A 15,980-nucleotide genomic window follows, 5' to 3' on the forward strand; every position below is an offset into this window, starting at 1 on the left:
TTGTTGTTTGGGGGGCCGGGGCTGGGGATTCGAACCCGCCACCTTAGGTGTACGTGGCTGGTGCCTTAGCCGGTTGAGCTATAGGCGCCGAGCCATATTTGTTACTTTTTAAGACTAATTATCTGTACTTGTGAAACTGTTCTGTGAGAGTAATTTATATATTATGGATTATTTCCTTTATATTTTATAAATACAAGACTATTGTATTCCTAGTATTGAGTATGTAAAAGTTAAAATTTTGACATCCTTAAATGTGATGCCTCATCAACACACTCATGCTTTGACATATAATTTTAAAAATCTTTGTCTGCCTTGAAGTAGTAAAGGTATTATCCTGTTTTTTGCCTGGTAGTATTAAAACTTTATCCCTATAGGCTGTACAATTTATTCTGTATATAATGAAAGATTTGTTTTAGATATGGAAAGCCAAACACACAAATGCTATTGACTAGTCTATTGTCTTTTTGATTTATAACATTTTTAGAGTCTGTATCATAGTACACATAAAACTAAATACTAAAAACGACAGATGTTACATACAAGACATTGAGACCATGAAGCACGAGAACAATAACGTATGCACGGCTCCTTTTCTTTTGCCATCCTGGGTGGGATGGAAACTTCTAAACTTTATGTCAGGAAACAGGTTTTTGCAAAGACATATTGAACTGTATAAATTTTAAAAACTTGCATGCATGCATGGGTTTATTTTAAGGATCAGTTGACAAACATGGATATATTTGTAACCTTTGGTGAGAGGTTACTGTGTCTCAAATATAAGAGTATAATGAGCCAATGATGTTAACAGGCCAATAATAAAGTAAAAACATGAATAGCAAGACGAGATGAAGATTTCTCAATATCACTAATATTTATTAATGAAAAGTATCTCTGAGATTATCAAAGATTCCAACTGTCACTTGTGGAGAGAGCTGGTAAAGTTGCTGGAAACATCGGCGCTGTGTGTGAGCACGGCTGACCTCCAGAGTGCAGCCCGCCGCTAAGGACCTGCACTAAACATCTCAGCACACGCTCTGGCCCGGCAGTGCCACTATTTGGACTTTATTCAAAGGAAAAATAGAAATGTTGTACAAAGGAATGGGCAAGAAAATTCATTGTATTTTCTTAGTAAAGACTAAAAAGGGACCTAAGTATCCTTCAACAGAAAACTGGCGAATTTAGTACATCCAAATGGATTTACGTATGTGGTGACAGTTCTGAAAGGTAACGAAAAATTTAAGAGTGATTTTTAACAGGTGGCAGGACTCCAGAGGAAGCCGTAATTTTTACTCTTTATATTTTAGGTGTAGATTTTTAAATACATATATTACAGATGTAACTACGACAATGCAGAGAATGTCCTAAAGGGAAATATTGTAATTATCAAAATCATTTGTGTTGTCTAGAAAAATACATTTTGGGAATAATCAGTGAAAATTCAGCAAGGCTGGATGATGTTAATACTTGCGTTTGGTGTGAAAAGGCTATTGTGGTTATGTTTAAAAGTAAGTTCTTATTTCTGAAGTATTCATTGACAATAAAAAAAGGAGACATCAGTGGGAAGAAGTCAGTTAAAGTAAAGAAAAATGAGCTTATTTTTAAACCTTTTGACATCGAACAGTATAGCTAATGGTGTTTCCCCTTTTGTGTCAATAGCAGTAATTTAGAGCTAAGTCTGTGGTTGGTCCCCACAGTGTGGTATAAATCTTTGTAAAATGAATTCTTTTTACTTAATCTTGGCACCATTGTAATATTCCTACTCATCTCTCCCCATTTTATTTCATTTTATTGTTGCTATTTTTTTTACAATGTGTGTGTCTTTTGGGGGATAGTTTTAAGTGCTTTCAGAAACAATGCCGGGTGAAGACTGATGCTTAGTAATTGGTCAGTGAACTAAAATAGTTGATGTGACCAAGTGCACACAGTGAAGGCTCTTCCCAGCTCCTTGCTGTCGGAGGGAGTACTACATCCAGATCAGGAGCCAGGTCGAGAGAGGAGCAGAAGCTCGGCTCAGATCGTCTGTTATATACAGTATACGTGAAAGATTTATGTACTTTAATGTAGTGAGCCAAGACGTTTATATTTCATAGATGTTACAGAATATAATTATATTTAATTATGTGTGATAAAGACATGAATAGCTGACTGTGGTTTTTTGTATTTCAGAATCTGAATGAATATGTTGACGCATTAATTACCTTGAAACAAAAAATTATCAATACGGAGTAAGTATATTTGTATTTGTTTGGCAGAATTTTGTAAACCTGACAGACTGGCTGAAGGGTGTTTTTAGGTCCCTGAAATGTGGTGTGGAGGCTTTGGTGCTGCTGACTATAATCAGAGTGCCAGTGAGCCTCTTCAGTGGTGGGGACCTTTGGTTTATGGTTTATAAGCCTTTAAAACGAGGCTTAGGAGTTGGCAAGAAGTAATTACAGCTAAAGTGGAATTTTTAAAAAAATTTTTTTCAGTGTTTAAAACCTTAACTTTGGGGCTGGACCTCACACTTCTCATAATATTTCATAACCATGTGTAGAATTTAATTTCTTAAAAAATTATAATATATTTATAGGCAAAGATATTACTCAGATCAAAAGGATTTTATATTAAGAGCTTATATATCAGTATAATGCTTTTGAGGAATTTAGGGTGATATATAGTAATTTAGCATAAACTTGTTTTAGGAAATCCAGGAAGACAGGGTACCTTGCATGTTTTGAAATGTGATTTTAACATAGACTATTTTCTAGATAAAAAAGTAACCTAATTCTTCTTTTCTTTGTTACAGTAATTTGTTAACAGAATATCAGAAGAAATGTGATGATATCCTTTTACTGGCTTTTTCTGTTGAATTTTAGAATTAACTTATATCTTAATTTGTAAAAGATATGTGAGAATCGTTTTTATACCTATCTTTTGGAAGGATTATTTACAGCTTAAGTAGGGAATGCTTCTCCCAAGCACAGTAAACTGCTAGTCCACTGTTAATGGATGTCTAATGATAAGTTTTAAAATAAGGAGATCTAACAGTCTATTATGCTTTTGTTTTTGATTTTCTTAAGATCTTATAAGTTTTTTAAATGAGGAGGTTTTTTTTTCCTCATTTGTCCTGAGGATGTGATTTTAGATATTTTCTTGTTCATTCTCACTTTTTTCTAAATAGAGATATTTTATTTTGTCAGATTTTTTTTGAACTTTTCTATTCTGCAAAGACTGCTGTAATTTAGGATGAATATGGTATAGTTCTTCACCTTGAGAAGCTTACCTTCTAATGGAGGAGGATCCAGATACATTTTTTAGGAATAGGCATGTGCTGTATTATGATATACTCATAGGAACTCATAAGAGATGAAACTTAAAGGAATTATATTTTGCTACCTTAGAATAATTTACTGGCAGTATGAGATGGAAAAATGAGTTTATCAGATTGTATAAATTATAAAACTGAGGGCTTGTGTAGTTTTTATAATGTCTCTGTATATCTTTTCTAATTGTGACAAACTGTAGAATTGATCCCTGAAAGGAAGTCTTTCTTTTCTAATTGTAAAGTGTCGGTATATATGGTTTTTGTAAGACATAACTTGCTGGAATTATTCTTTGGACTATTTGATAAATAAAGGACAGGTTGGGGATTCTGATCTATATAGAAGAAATCAAGGTATTTTCTATTATTTGCATATTGATTTGTCTTTATTTTTGTAATTTAATTCTAATTAATATATTCCAAGAACTTTTTTATTTAGAGAAGTAAATGTTTTAACTTTTGATGGATGTTATGGTAAAGGAGTAACTCAGTAAAAAGACTTACTTTTGTGTACATGGAACTTTGAACATCAGTTTTTAGGATGTTTTTATGATCTTTCTTGTACATACATTGAATATTGATTACTAATGATAATTGTACTTATTGTATAGCTCAGGACAAATATCCAAAGATAAAATTCTCAGAGTTTTCTTTAATAAGTTATACAGCTGCAGTTTGCAAGAAGGTAAGCCAGCCTGTTTCCACAGTTGATGATACCAGCTGTCTGAGTAGTTGGTTTGAGGTAGACATTTATCAGAGTGGATTTTTAAGTGAATTCAGATGAAATGTATGTAGGATTGACCCATAATATAGAGTGTTGCTTTGATGCTTATGAAAAGAAGATTTGCATTTTCCTATCAAATTGTTCAAATGAATTTTTTACTAATGTCTTAAATTACAACCTGGTGTTTCACTTTTCAATAACTTTTACTGACAGCACTGCCATTCAGATAATTTAAACAATTTAAAACAGGCTTACTTAAAATGTTGGCAGTATTTCATACTCTGATTACATCTGTCACTTAGAAGAAGGCAAAACATGGTTATAAACTACATCACTAAATTGTTTGGCACTTACTTTGAATAAACGGGAGTGAGTTCAGAATTGGAAGAGCCGAGCTTCTCGGCAGGTTACCCTGTAAGGAGCTCTGCAGCAGTTGAGCATCTCCTGTGCTCATTTTTCAAGTTGCATCTTGGTGTATGTGTATCTGAATAGACTAAATAGACTACAGTGCCTAAGAAATGTAAAGAAATATGACGATTATGTTGGTATGAATAGAGGGAATGCATTTAAAAAGAGATTTTTTTTCATTTCTTTTTTTGTTCTAAGTCACAAGTAAAATCTAAAATTATCTGTATATATATTGAATAATGCATTATAGGTACTTTTACATAATGTTAATACACTGTCCCTTTCTAGAGAGAATACTACCCTACATCACCAAGTGGAACAGATGCTTCAAAAAATTTCTCCTCTGCAGAAATGTCAGGAAGAGCTGGGATCTTTAAAAGCAGAGCTAGAAGAAAAAAAGGTGCCTGGAATTATTTTTCTGAAAAGCCTTAGAGTCAACACATTAGGATCAGCTCATTCACTGTAATTGGGATAAGGGGAGTTTTTATATGGTTAAAAAAGGAAATAAATATTCGTTAAATATTCTAAGTGTATTTCTATCCTCAGAGAATCCTGGATAAATTAGTTATTGGCTTAGTCTTGACAGTGATTGTTAGCTTTGCAATACTGTGTTAGCTGCTGTGCTTTTGGGAAGGATGAGGATGAGTAGAGAAAACTTATAGTTGCGAATTTTTATGTTTTTATGTATCTTGCATTAATTGTTTTTTCCTATTTCTTTTGCCTGAAGTGTAAAATAACATGCAAAAATTTAAATCTTAAAGGTAGGGGAGTTGTGTGTGAGAGTGCAGGAGAGAATCTGATTCGTCGGTGGCTCTGGTCCAGCCCTGGCGAACACAGTGGTAAATGAAACACTTAGGGCTCTGCCTTGGTCTGCATGAAGGTGTCCTTTACAGAACCTGCTCTCATGAACTCAGACTAGTCCCTTCCTTAAGCAAGGGTTACTCTGGAACCCTGCCAGCTTTGATGTGATTCTTTCTCATAATCGTGTTTGGTCCTTGCAGTTTCTCATTGTCTATGAGGAGACAAAATGAGAGTCTTTCACTAATACACCACAGGGGCCTATGAGAAAGCATCAGGTTGGAGGTTCTTTCCTGTACTTTGGAGGGTGATGTGTTTGATCTCTCTGGGAGGTGCTGACGAGCTGAGATGGGTGCTGGGAGAAGACGTCCACTTCAGCTGTGAAAACTGATAAATGTATCTGTACACGGAGGCTCTTCTTTTCAAAGTCAAATTGTAGTAAAGAATTTGTTTAAAATGCTATAGAACTGATTTTCTACATAAATTTTTGTTTATTTCTTACAGAAATCTTAGAAGAAAATTCATTGCCTTTATAGATAGAAACATCTGAAGTCCATAAATTTAGGAGGTTTGAGTGAGGCCAGCTGTAGCCACTCAGAAATGATGCTCACTTCTTGACCTGTTTTCTCTAGCTCCTCTGACAAGCATATCTGTGCTTTTCAGTCTTCCTCAGACTGTGCTATTTTAGGAGTCACGTGTAGCTGTGTCAGGTCTTTGATAGGACATATTTACTTTCCTATTAGATAGAAATTGTTAGATAGTCATGTTGTCAAAGTTAATCAAAATATTCGGTCATGTCCACCCTGATTCTACAATCTCTTCAGCTATATTTGAGAGGAAACATGAGCACTGGAGTCAAACCTTAATGATAATTAGAGTTAAACCTTAATAATAAACCCAAATTAGTTAGTCACTGTGACTTTGGAAGAGTAAGTCAGACCTTCCAACTCCTATGTAGAAAAGAGTTGGTAAAGCTTCTCTCTCAGAAATATCATATACATAACAGAGCTCTCAATAATAGGGTCTCTCTCATTTCGTTAGTGCGTTGTTTGCACATTTTCCCCAATTATTGTTAAGTATAATGATTTGTTCTATATTTTCTATGGCTGTACAGATAACTAATATTTTTTAAGCTCTAAAATTTATTTAGGTTATATTGATTTTAATTGGTTCTGAGAAAAATATTAGTTATCTGATATTTAAACCAACTATTAGGAAGATTTAGAATTACTGCAAAATTAGTATATTATTTTAGGTTTTATAGTTTTTGTTTGATTATAGTATTAGTAATATTGCTTCTATTAAGAATCTGATTATGTACATGAAAATGTTCAGTAAATTATGCTTGGATTTCCTGCCTAATGTATTTGGTTAATTTCACAGTGTTAAAGGATGATAATTTAGGTTATCGAGATCAAAACAAGTTATGGCTAATGGTTAGTGACTTTGAGCTTGATAATATTTATCTCTTTCTTTTTAGAGTTCTCTAAAGTTGTATCAGGATACTCATCAGGAGTATGCTCGGGTAAAAGAAGAATGCTTGAAAAGTGATGCTCAGTAAGTGGCTTGAAAGTGACTCTAGAAACGGGGTTTTCATTTTTGAAAATGGGTTGTTTTTAGCTTGAGCCCAGGAGTTTGAGGCCAGCCCCAGTGGCAGAGCCAGACCCTGACTCAAAAAAAAAAAAAAAAAAAAAAAAAGTCGATAATCTTTAAACCAATAGTGTTTCTTTTTTATCTGTCTTTGGATATTTTGCCATAATTGGCTGTGTGATTTTGAATTAATCTCTAAACCTTGGTTTCCACAGCTTTACATTATTATACTTACTTTGAAGGGTGACAAGGAATATTAAATAAATTGTCACACATTAAAGGGCTGCACAAAGAAGGACCTTCATGGAAGTTCTCATGTATATGTGCATGCACGTGTGTCTCTGCGTATCAAAACAGTTACTGGCTCCTTTCTTTTTTGTACCAGAACTTTAATAGATACCATGTGGAATGGGTGTCTTTTTACCATAAGTAAGAAGGGGTGTTCAAAAGCACCTTCTTGATTTTGAAGTTTGATACTATATTTATGTTATTCGCAAAAAAATACATGTGGGCTATATATGTAGTAGTTGAATGTGGTCATGATACAGCAGTGACTCAGGAGTCATTTGCCTTCTCCAAGTCTCAGAAATCTACCTTAAAGCAAGTGCAGTTCTCCAGCCACTGCCCTCCATACTGTGGTGCTGTGCACACAACACCATTTGTACTCCTGAAAAGGAACAGTGACTCATTAGATGCTGGGATGGCTCATGGAGACCATTTGGACACATCTAGGCTCATCAATAATGCTAGTGCAGTTTATGGGAGGTTCCAGACGTGCTTATCGCAGAGCCTAGAAAGGTGCTTAGCCTGTGTTTCAAATGGAAAGGACAGATTGTTTTATTTCACCATAGAGACACTGTACACTACACAGTGTGTTACGCTTTCTTCGGTTTATACTATCAGAACAATTGCAGTTTTAGTTGTTGACATGGAATATTATATAAATCTTAGTTATTGAAAAAATGTACAAATGTACCAAATGTAATATTGCATTTTTTTCTGTTAGATTATTTTTTGCCATTTAACTTTGAAAATTTTATTGTTAGGAAGAAGAAACTAGAAGCTAAGGTGAAGAAGCTGGAAGGTAATTGGCACTATTGTCACCTGGCTAATGGAAGTCATTGGTCATTATGCAAATCGTTGGTAACTATGACGTACTACTTGATCATGGTTGAGTTGTGATGTTTTTTGATGGCACATCCATGGGTGACTTCATTAAGGGGTTTGTTAGAAAGAACTATTACGTGGGTCATCATGCAAGTTTTGAGACACACAAGAATCAAGAAACATAAAATCTCCACAGATGGAAACAAACGAAGCCCTCCCAGCAGCATCACTAAGGCGAGCAAGGTGAAATGTGCACAGGTGAATCAGAAGGGACGCTGTTGGTGTCTTTCTTGGAAGTGAAATAATGAACCATAACAGTCTGTCTCAAAACTTTCAAGTGACCTGTGTGACAATCTTCCTCTCAGTCACCAGATGGTTATATAGAGATGGAGTGGGGCAAATCCTTGAGACATTATTGCCCTGAACTAGTAGAGCACTCATACTTTTGCTATAAAAGCAGCAATTAATGGAAAGGATTTAATTTTGAAAGTTGAATCTCATGGATTTTCTCATTGTTTTCTAATAAAATGTTATAGTTAGTAGAAAAGGTTACTGTGCTTAGTATCGAGCTACTGATATATTTATACAGTTATAACACACTCATAGAGAAGTTTCCGTGAGATTCTTTACATTGGGGATTGTCTGATTTGTACCTGATCCTCCACATGCCCACGGTCTTGTCAGGGTCTTCTGGTCTACAATGACAAGGCAGAGTGCAAAGGGGCCACACAAATCTGTGAAGTCTGTGAGTCCTGAATCCCTAGAAATCCAACTTGGGAACTTTCATTTGCTTTTTCTTCCCTCTGTTGTATGGTTGGGACTTGGACATAATGTCAGGTGGAGACAGAAGGGCCCATCAGCTCCCTCCTGTCTGTGGTCCTCCTGTGCTCCAGCCTGGACAGCAGCCGTCCTCCCCTGCTGTGCGTTTCTGCCCCTTAGCACTGCTGGTGCTCTGCCTCAGAGCTGCTTTAGTGTCATTTAGAGTGTGCAGTAAGAGTTTAAATTTAGTTGTGTCAGGTCATGTAGAATAGTTGTTAAAAGTATCTCCAGTCACTGATTTATGTATATTGTTGAGCCAAATAGTTTAGACTTAAACTCTGTAAATATATTGGTAAGAATGTTTCCTTGAATGTGGTTGTTGCATTACCTCATAGTACTTAGTGCACAATTACTCTGTTCCTTCTGAGTATTTCTTTGCTGGATGTGTCTACTGTATTTGAGGAAATGTTTTTAAAGAGACCTAAGATGCCTCTGAGATGATATGCAACTTTTAGAATAGACTCTGTGTGAAGCAAAAATGTGGCCTTTGTTTTTAACGTAATAGAGATATATTTTTCTTGTAAGTGATAAGGCATAACAAAAATTATTGAGTAAAGAAATACTTGAAGTGTTAGAGGAATCAGGAGAGAATTGTTACTAAGGGGTTTTATGGGATTTTACGAGCATATTCCTGTAAAGCTAATACCAGTCAGATACTTCACAGTGTGTCTGAACCACATAGTGCTTTCGAACCAAAACTGGATAAAGGTGCTGAAGGGTCACAGAAGAGCTGTAAAAATAAGTAAAAAGAGGATGCCTATCAAAAGTATTGGGAATAATGGTTAGTTAACTTGGTGAGGAGAGTTCCAGGGACAAAAGTAGTATCTACAGTGTAACAGGCATCACGAAGTTCTCCTGGCTCCTGCACCAGGTAAAGACAATGCTGTGAACTATCTTCTGAGGTAGAGGAACAGTTCTAAACCTTGCCACGTTAAGGTTGCTGTTTATTGAGCTGGGAAGAACAAGAGGTACCGTAGCACCTCTCTCATGCATTGGGGTCCTGCCTGAGCAGAAGAGTTTGGAATTGGTGTGCCTAGTGAGGCAGACTTCAGAAGGCCCATTCTTATTCTTTGGCTTTATAAATGACAGTGAAAAAGAAGTATTCCTGCAGTCAGTCCTGGCTGATAAAATATGAAAGAGCAGTAACTTTGTACAAATTTTTCTTCAAAATTTTAAGAAATGAGAAAAACTTGTAATAGATTAGAATTTGAGTATTTTATCAACCATAGTAATAAAGTTAATGGATTGTTTTTCTCTCTTTATTGCTGCATTGCAATTTTTAAATGAAGAGGCTGCTGTCAAGCAAACTCAGGACTTCAAGCAACTGAGAAATGAAAAGAAAATACTTGAAAAGGAATTTAAGAAGACACAGGTACTACACAAAAGCAGGGTACATGTATGTTAATTTCCTGGCTGCAGGCTCCTGGAGCGTAATGACTGAGTAGGAGCCGGGTGTGAGCGCCGGCAGCAGCAGTCATGGCTGCCTGTTAAGTTGCCTCTTGATGTTTGGTGCAGAGTGACTGTGTTTCTTATCCAGCACAAACACTAGTAGTGTTTTGTTTTCCACAGGAACGGCTTGGTGAATTTTCTAAACAGAAAAATGAAAAGGGTGAGTATTCAGTTAATATTTACATAAAAATTATTTTGACAGAAAGTTTTTTTTCTTCTTACCTATTTTTCCCCCCATGTTTTTAGAGTTGAGACATATTGGAACGCAAATTTCAAGTGATTCCTATGGCAGCATAGATAAAAGTGAGTATGTTGCAGCTTTTGTTTGAATGTTGTAGATCCCTTTTAGTGGTCTGGGAGGTTGCATCTTGTTCCTGCATGCAATTATGAAAATGCCGGGACTTATTCTGTGTTTTCCTTAGGTCTAAATATATGATTGGCTTATTGTCTTATAAAATAATCCAGTGAATGAAAGCGTCAGGGCAGAGTTGTTGGGAAAGGAGAACTAGAGAGAGAGTTTCTGTACCTTTCAGTTTTAATCAGTGTTGATTTTCTTGCCAGGTTATAATTTATTAAATTAATATATTAAATTTCCTGGGTGCCAAATATATAAAAAGTGTTGAAGTTAAATAGGAAAATTGTAGAACCAAAGTCTTAGCATATATTTTCAGAAGACAGAAGAATTTAGGGAAGGCCCACAGTTTAAAAGAAAAGTAAACTGGTAATGATGGCACAAGGGAAGTACACAAGTATCCGTGCGGTTTTTATTACTGAGCGACTTACAGACGAGAAGGCCTAACTCGAGAAGATGAGAAATTGCAGTTTTCTTTTAATACTTCCATTTGTTATGTGACCCTTGACCATTTATTTTCCTCTTTGTATGTTTTTGTTATTCCTCTTAAAAATGGAGATTATGAATTGGAATTTCCAGCCTATCTTTCAAGATTTTTGAGGGGGAATAAATTTTAAATGTTTAAACTTATGTGTTCTTTTCTCTAAGTGGAAATGATTTGAAACATTTAAAGTGTTGTATGCAAGTGTATAGTGTTTCTTAAGTCACCATTACCTTTTTATTTCATTTTTAATTTTTTTTTTTTTTTTTTTTTTTTAGTTTAATTCAGTGCACAAGTTTATGTTTTCCTTGGCTTCAGGCTCTAACAGTTCACACCTCTCAGCTGCCTGGGCACTGATTGCTCAGTCACTTATCACTGTCACTAATACCTGATTCCACGTGCTTTCTACTCTGTATGGAAAGTGGGGCTTTGAGATTGCTGAGAGAATAGAAGACCCCATGACTTTAGCCTTCCCTGCCAACAGTCAGCTGTTGAGTTGAATCACCTTCTCCTTTGGACTGACACACCCTCTCGGGACTCAGCGGCTCACAGGCCTGACTCTGCCCCACTCATAGCTGCTCTCTGTCCCTGCATCATGTGTGATGTTTCTCAAACAACTTGTTACTATCTCAAGTAAAATAGTTTTCTGTTTAGTTTCTAATCTACCATCATGATGAGGGCAGGAATATTGTTTGCCGTATATTTTACTTCTTCTAAATAAAGAAGTGAAGTCCTCAGGCACCTGCTGATGGTTTGCTGTGGACCTTGATGGGTCCGTCCCTTATTCTTAAGTGTATGGTAACGTTCTTCCTCCTTAATTACTGACTTCTGGAACAGATTTGCAAGGTAGGCCCTGAAAAGTATCAGACCAGCTCTGCTTCACAAAACGGCTACCTTGCCTTTTCTTCATTTCAGATTCTAATAAAATTTACCAAAACTATGGGTAAATATATAGTTAAAAAATTTTCCGTCTATAGAGGAAATTAATGAGGAAGACATATGGGAGATGGTATCAGTTGGTGATGTTACACATAAATGCAGAGAAGATGGCAGCGCTGGACAACTAGGTTTTCTACAGTGCAGAGTTTTCCAAATCAAAGGTGGGGAGGCTAAGGAGTGGGATGTTAGTGTTTGCCAGGTAATTGATTAAAGGCTGAAAATTAGGCCAAAATGCTGATTTCAAAAATCGTTTCTGGCCTTTGCCCATAGACTGGCCTAAGTTTAGTTTTCCAAAATATTAGCTATTACTTGGGAAGTACCCAGCGTAGCTCAGGATGTCACAAAATTGAGTATTTATGGCCTACCCCTTCCTATCCTCCATGTGAGCCCCACAGTTACGTTCACTCGCCACTGCTTCCTCTTCCAAGGCAGGCTTCTGTAGGGTTATGAAACCAGAATCTGTATTTACTGCCAAAGGAATAAGACTAAAAATGTAAGCTGAAGAAATGTACTTTGGCTACCAAAGATGTTTTGTCTCAGTGCATCTACAACTTAGGACAAAGCAGAGATAAGAAAGGCATCAGATGCAAGAAGACGGTGGAAACGGCCCTAGATCATGAGTGAGGAGAAGATGTTAACAGTGGAATTAGCACTCGGAGAAATCCAGGAGCAGATCCACAGGCTGCTGCTATGGAACCGACCGCTTCGGAGTCTTGAAAATTAAAGATGCCGTCTCAGTACCCTGAACCCAGTGGGAAAGAATAATTCTTAGATGGACAAACAGAAGATCAATTCATTTAACCAAGAGGTTAAATTTTAGGTGCCTCTGAGGATATGTTGCAAATCGACAGACAAATGAAAGGTCCTGGAGATATTTAAGAGTTGGAGGTCAGAGCCAGGTGTCTCACTGCTCAGCTATTGGGACTTCTCAGAGGGGAGAGAAGATGTAAAAAGTAATGGAAGGAAACGTCCCTGAACAGAAAACATGCAGAGTATTTATATTCGTAGGACCTGCCAAGCATTTAGTGTGGACTTTGTGTATGGTCTCTGTCTCTGACATGTTCAGGAGAAATGCACCTAAAATCAAATGAAATAGAAAATTTGAATATAGAAGGATGGATAAAAATACTTCAAGCAATGCTAAAAAAGCAAACATATAAGTCAAAAAATAATTCAAATGTAGAAATGAACGTACATGATTAAATTGTTGGTGAAAGGTACAGTTCACCAAAATACTCTATTATGTGCCTAAAGGGATGAAACCGTGTCAGCCGAAACCCTGGGAAGTTTGAGGGGAGAATAGCATCATGCAGAGAAGCTTCATGCTGCTCAGAAATAGAGAGTGAGCAGGCGAGATGGGTGGGAGTCACAGGTGCAAGACTCACATAGAACTTTTTGTAAGCCACACACCTAGAGTGGTGTGAAACATTTTTCAGACATATCTAATAGTTGACTAATAGATAACAAGTCTACAATTTAATATAATATTAATAAAAATCCCCTTCCCTCTACGAAAACAAAACCTATAAAATTTACCTGGTAACTAAACACACATAAATTCCTCAGGGAACAGAGAAAATAAAAAGTAAACCACTGAACTGTTGTGGAAATAAACAACAGGGTAATTATTCTTTAAGACCTTCCAGATGCAGCCAATTTCTTTGATACTCATTTTTTTTTTTTTTTATGTTGCCATAAGTGATCGTTTCAGAAGACAAGAAACACAGAAAGTGATATGTGTAACTTGAGAAAGGAATCAATGAAGGCACAAATAGAAGTTAATTGAAATAGGAAATAAAGCAATTGCTTTGGGACCATTAAAGCTGGTAGCTGTGTCTTTGCAGTGCTAATGAAACCAACTCTCAGGCAAGTGTGCGCTCTAAAGGAAGGGTGAACATCCTGATAGCATCAGGATTGAGAAAGCTATGAAACTGTCATGGAGAAATTTCTTAATTCACAAGTTCATATTTAAATGTGAGGAGACAGACGAAATAGACCTTTTTCTGGGAAAACATGCTCAAATGGACTTGGGATAGTTGCTAAAAATTTAACACGATGATAAATCCAGATGGTTTGTGAACAAGCTCTGTAAAGCCTTCATCGAAAAACTAGTGTCTTTATGTTTCAGAATTTAGAAAATCAGAATATGGTTTCACCTTATTCCTATTGGAATACATAAAAGCGAATAATTTGAACTCAAGAAAGTTGAAACATGGAAAGTATAGTCAGTAGGGTCAGAAACAAGGTAAGCATGGTTTCTGTTACTTTCATCGCTTAGATCCTGGAGTGCAGCAAAATAAACATGGAAGGGGAGGAGCTGTACATATGAACAAGGAAGAATGATTATTTTAGACTATATAACTAATGCAGAGAATCATGAAGACGTGAACTGTGAACTTAGATAGCGTGGCGTTATTAAGCTGCCAGAAGTGGAGTAAGAGTGGCCCATTCTCCATGGGCTGAGCCCGCAAAGATCCCTGGGAAACACCTGCCAGCAGTGCGCATCCTCTGTGAGGGGCCGAGACACCCTGAAGAGTGTTAAAGAAGAACCGAATACATAAGAATTATAGGAGGACTCAGACTGTAAAGGTGTAAATTTTACCCTAATATATTTATAAATACAGAGAATCACTCAAAAATCCCATTGAGCTTTTCTGTAGAAAAGGACAAGCAGATGGTGAAAGCTTACTGGGAACCATACACTCTTGGAAGAGTACGGTTTTTTTTAAAAAAAGAAACTGAGCCAAGATTATGCCCTAACAGATATTACAAGATAATTGTAAGCCTCTCATGGCTAAAGAAGTGTGATATTGATACAAAAACTGGCGGTGGAGTAGAAAAGAGATGTCATAAATGCTTAAGTCCAGAAATACTCAGAAATGCCCTTGGGTTTGATAAAAGGTAGCATTTTAAAGGATTAAGGAAAGGTGTGATTAAATTTAATGAGATTTTCCCATTGGAACATAAAGCCACACTCAACGCTGAAGATTTTTTTTTCTGCTTTGGGAATGGATAGTTTTTTCTTTTTTTCTTTTCTTTTTTTTTGGTCAGATTGGAAGTACTGAGTTATCAATTAGAATAGACATAGCGCTGGTTAGTAGCCTCCATAAGAATGGATAAGTAACTTTTTTTCTTTTTTTTTAAGGTTCCTTGTTTGCTGCTTTGGGTATACGTAATAAGCAGGGATCCTGGTCAGGTCACTTAAGCAAAGGGGATTACAGTATTTGGAAGCAGGCTTTTGGGTAGGTTAAATCACAATGTAGATAAGCTCTGCCATCTCTGAACTTAAAAGTGGGTGTGCCTCACACACAGTTATGATCAGGAGGTTGGTTTGGCTCAGGAGAGGTTGGGAATGTCCCACCTTTCAGACTTACTGTTAACTGCCCTCCACATTTATCCTGGTCCCTTTCTGTGGACTTCAATTTTTGCAGTGGTGCAATTTGCCAACAAATACAGGGCTGACCTATTTCAAAATCCTGAGTCCCTTTGGTTTAAAAGGTTGGTCTTTGTAGCCTCTCTTGAACTAGATTAAACATTTCACTAATTTTAATAAATGCATAAAGATAATTTAAAAACTTAAGTTTAAGGAAACTGTAATAGAACTTTGAGGTGACCTGAAATTTACTTAATATTTAAAGCTGCTTTTAGTTGAAGTTTGATCAGTGTTGGTTGTCTTTTTAGACACATTTCACCATGAGCTATTCATATTTATATTCTCATGAATATGCTTTGCTTTGGAAAGTTTTTTTTTTTTAAATTTGTGTACTTAATGTTAAAAAAGCTTTAAAACCATAGTTTAATATATCTTAATGTTGTATTAATTTTATTAGGACTGTTTTAGTTACAACTTCCCTGGGCCTTCAACTTGAATTAGTGGTTCTTAACCATTTTAGGAATCCAGACTCCTTAAAAAATTTGTAAAAATTCCTTTGGAAAGCATGTCCCTCTCTCCATTAGCTTGTGCGTGGGGTTACCCGCCCTCTCCATGTGTTCTCACACACACACACACACA

General features: G+C 36.3%; 1 protein-coding gene across 2 annotated transcripts in view; it reads left to right on the forward strand.

The window, feature by feature from the left end:
- The window catches only part of ICE1 (interactor of little elongation complex ELL subunit 1), a 65,346-nt gene that overhangs the window by 14,307 nt on the left and 35,059 nt on the right, over positions 1–15,980 (forward strand). For both annotated transcript variants that reach the window (XM_012812090.2, XM_023507555.1), the window contains exons 2-10: positions 2,167–2,225; positions 2,786–2,820; positions 3,968–3,986; positions 4,722–4,833; positions 6,712–6,788; positions 7,868–7,905; positions 10,037–10,119; positions 10,317–10,356; positions 10,443–10,499. In XM_012812090.2, the coding sequence (XP_012667544.1) occupies positions 2,167–2,225; positions 2,786–2,820; positions 3,968–3,986; positions 4,722–4,833; positions 6,712–6,788; positions 7,868–7,905; positions 10,037–10,119; positions 10,317–10,356; positions 10,443–10,499 (520 nt within the window). The remainder of the gene's footprint in view (positions 1–2,166; positions 2,226–2,785; positions 2,821–3,967; positions 3,987–4,721; positions 4,834–6,711; positions 6,789–7,867; positions 7,906–10,036; positions 10,120–10,316; positions 10,357–10,442; positions 10,500–15,980) is intronic.

Source organism: Otolemur garnettii, unplaced genomic scaffold (assembly GCF_000181295.1).
Source record: "Otolemur garnettii isolate 467f Iridium unplaced genomic scaffold, OtoGar3 scaffold00188, whole genome shotgun sequence".
NCBI classification, from domain to species: Eukaryota; Metazoa; Chordata; class Mammalia; order Primates; family Galagidae; genus Otolemur; species Otolemur garnettii.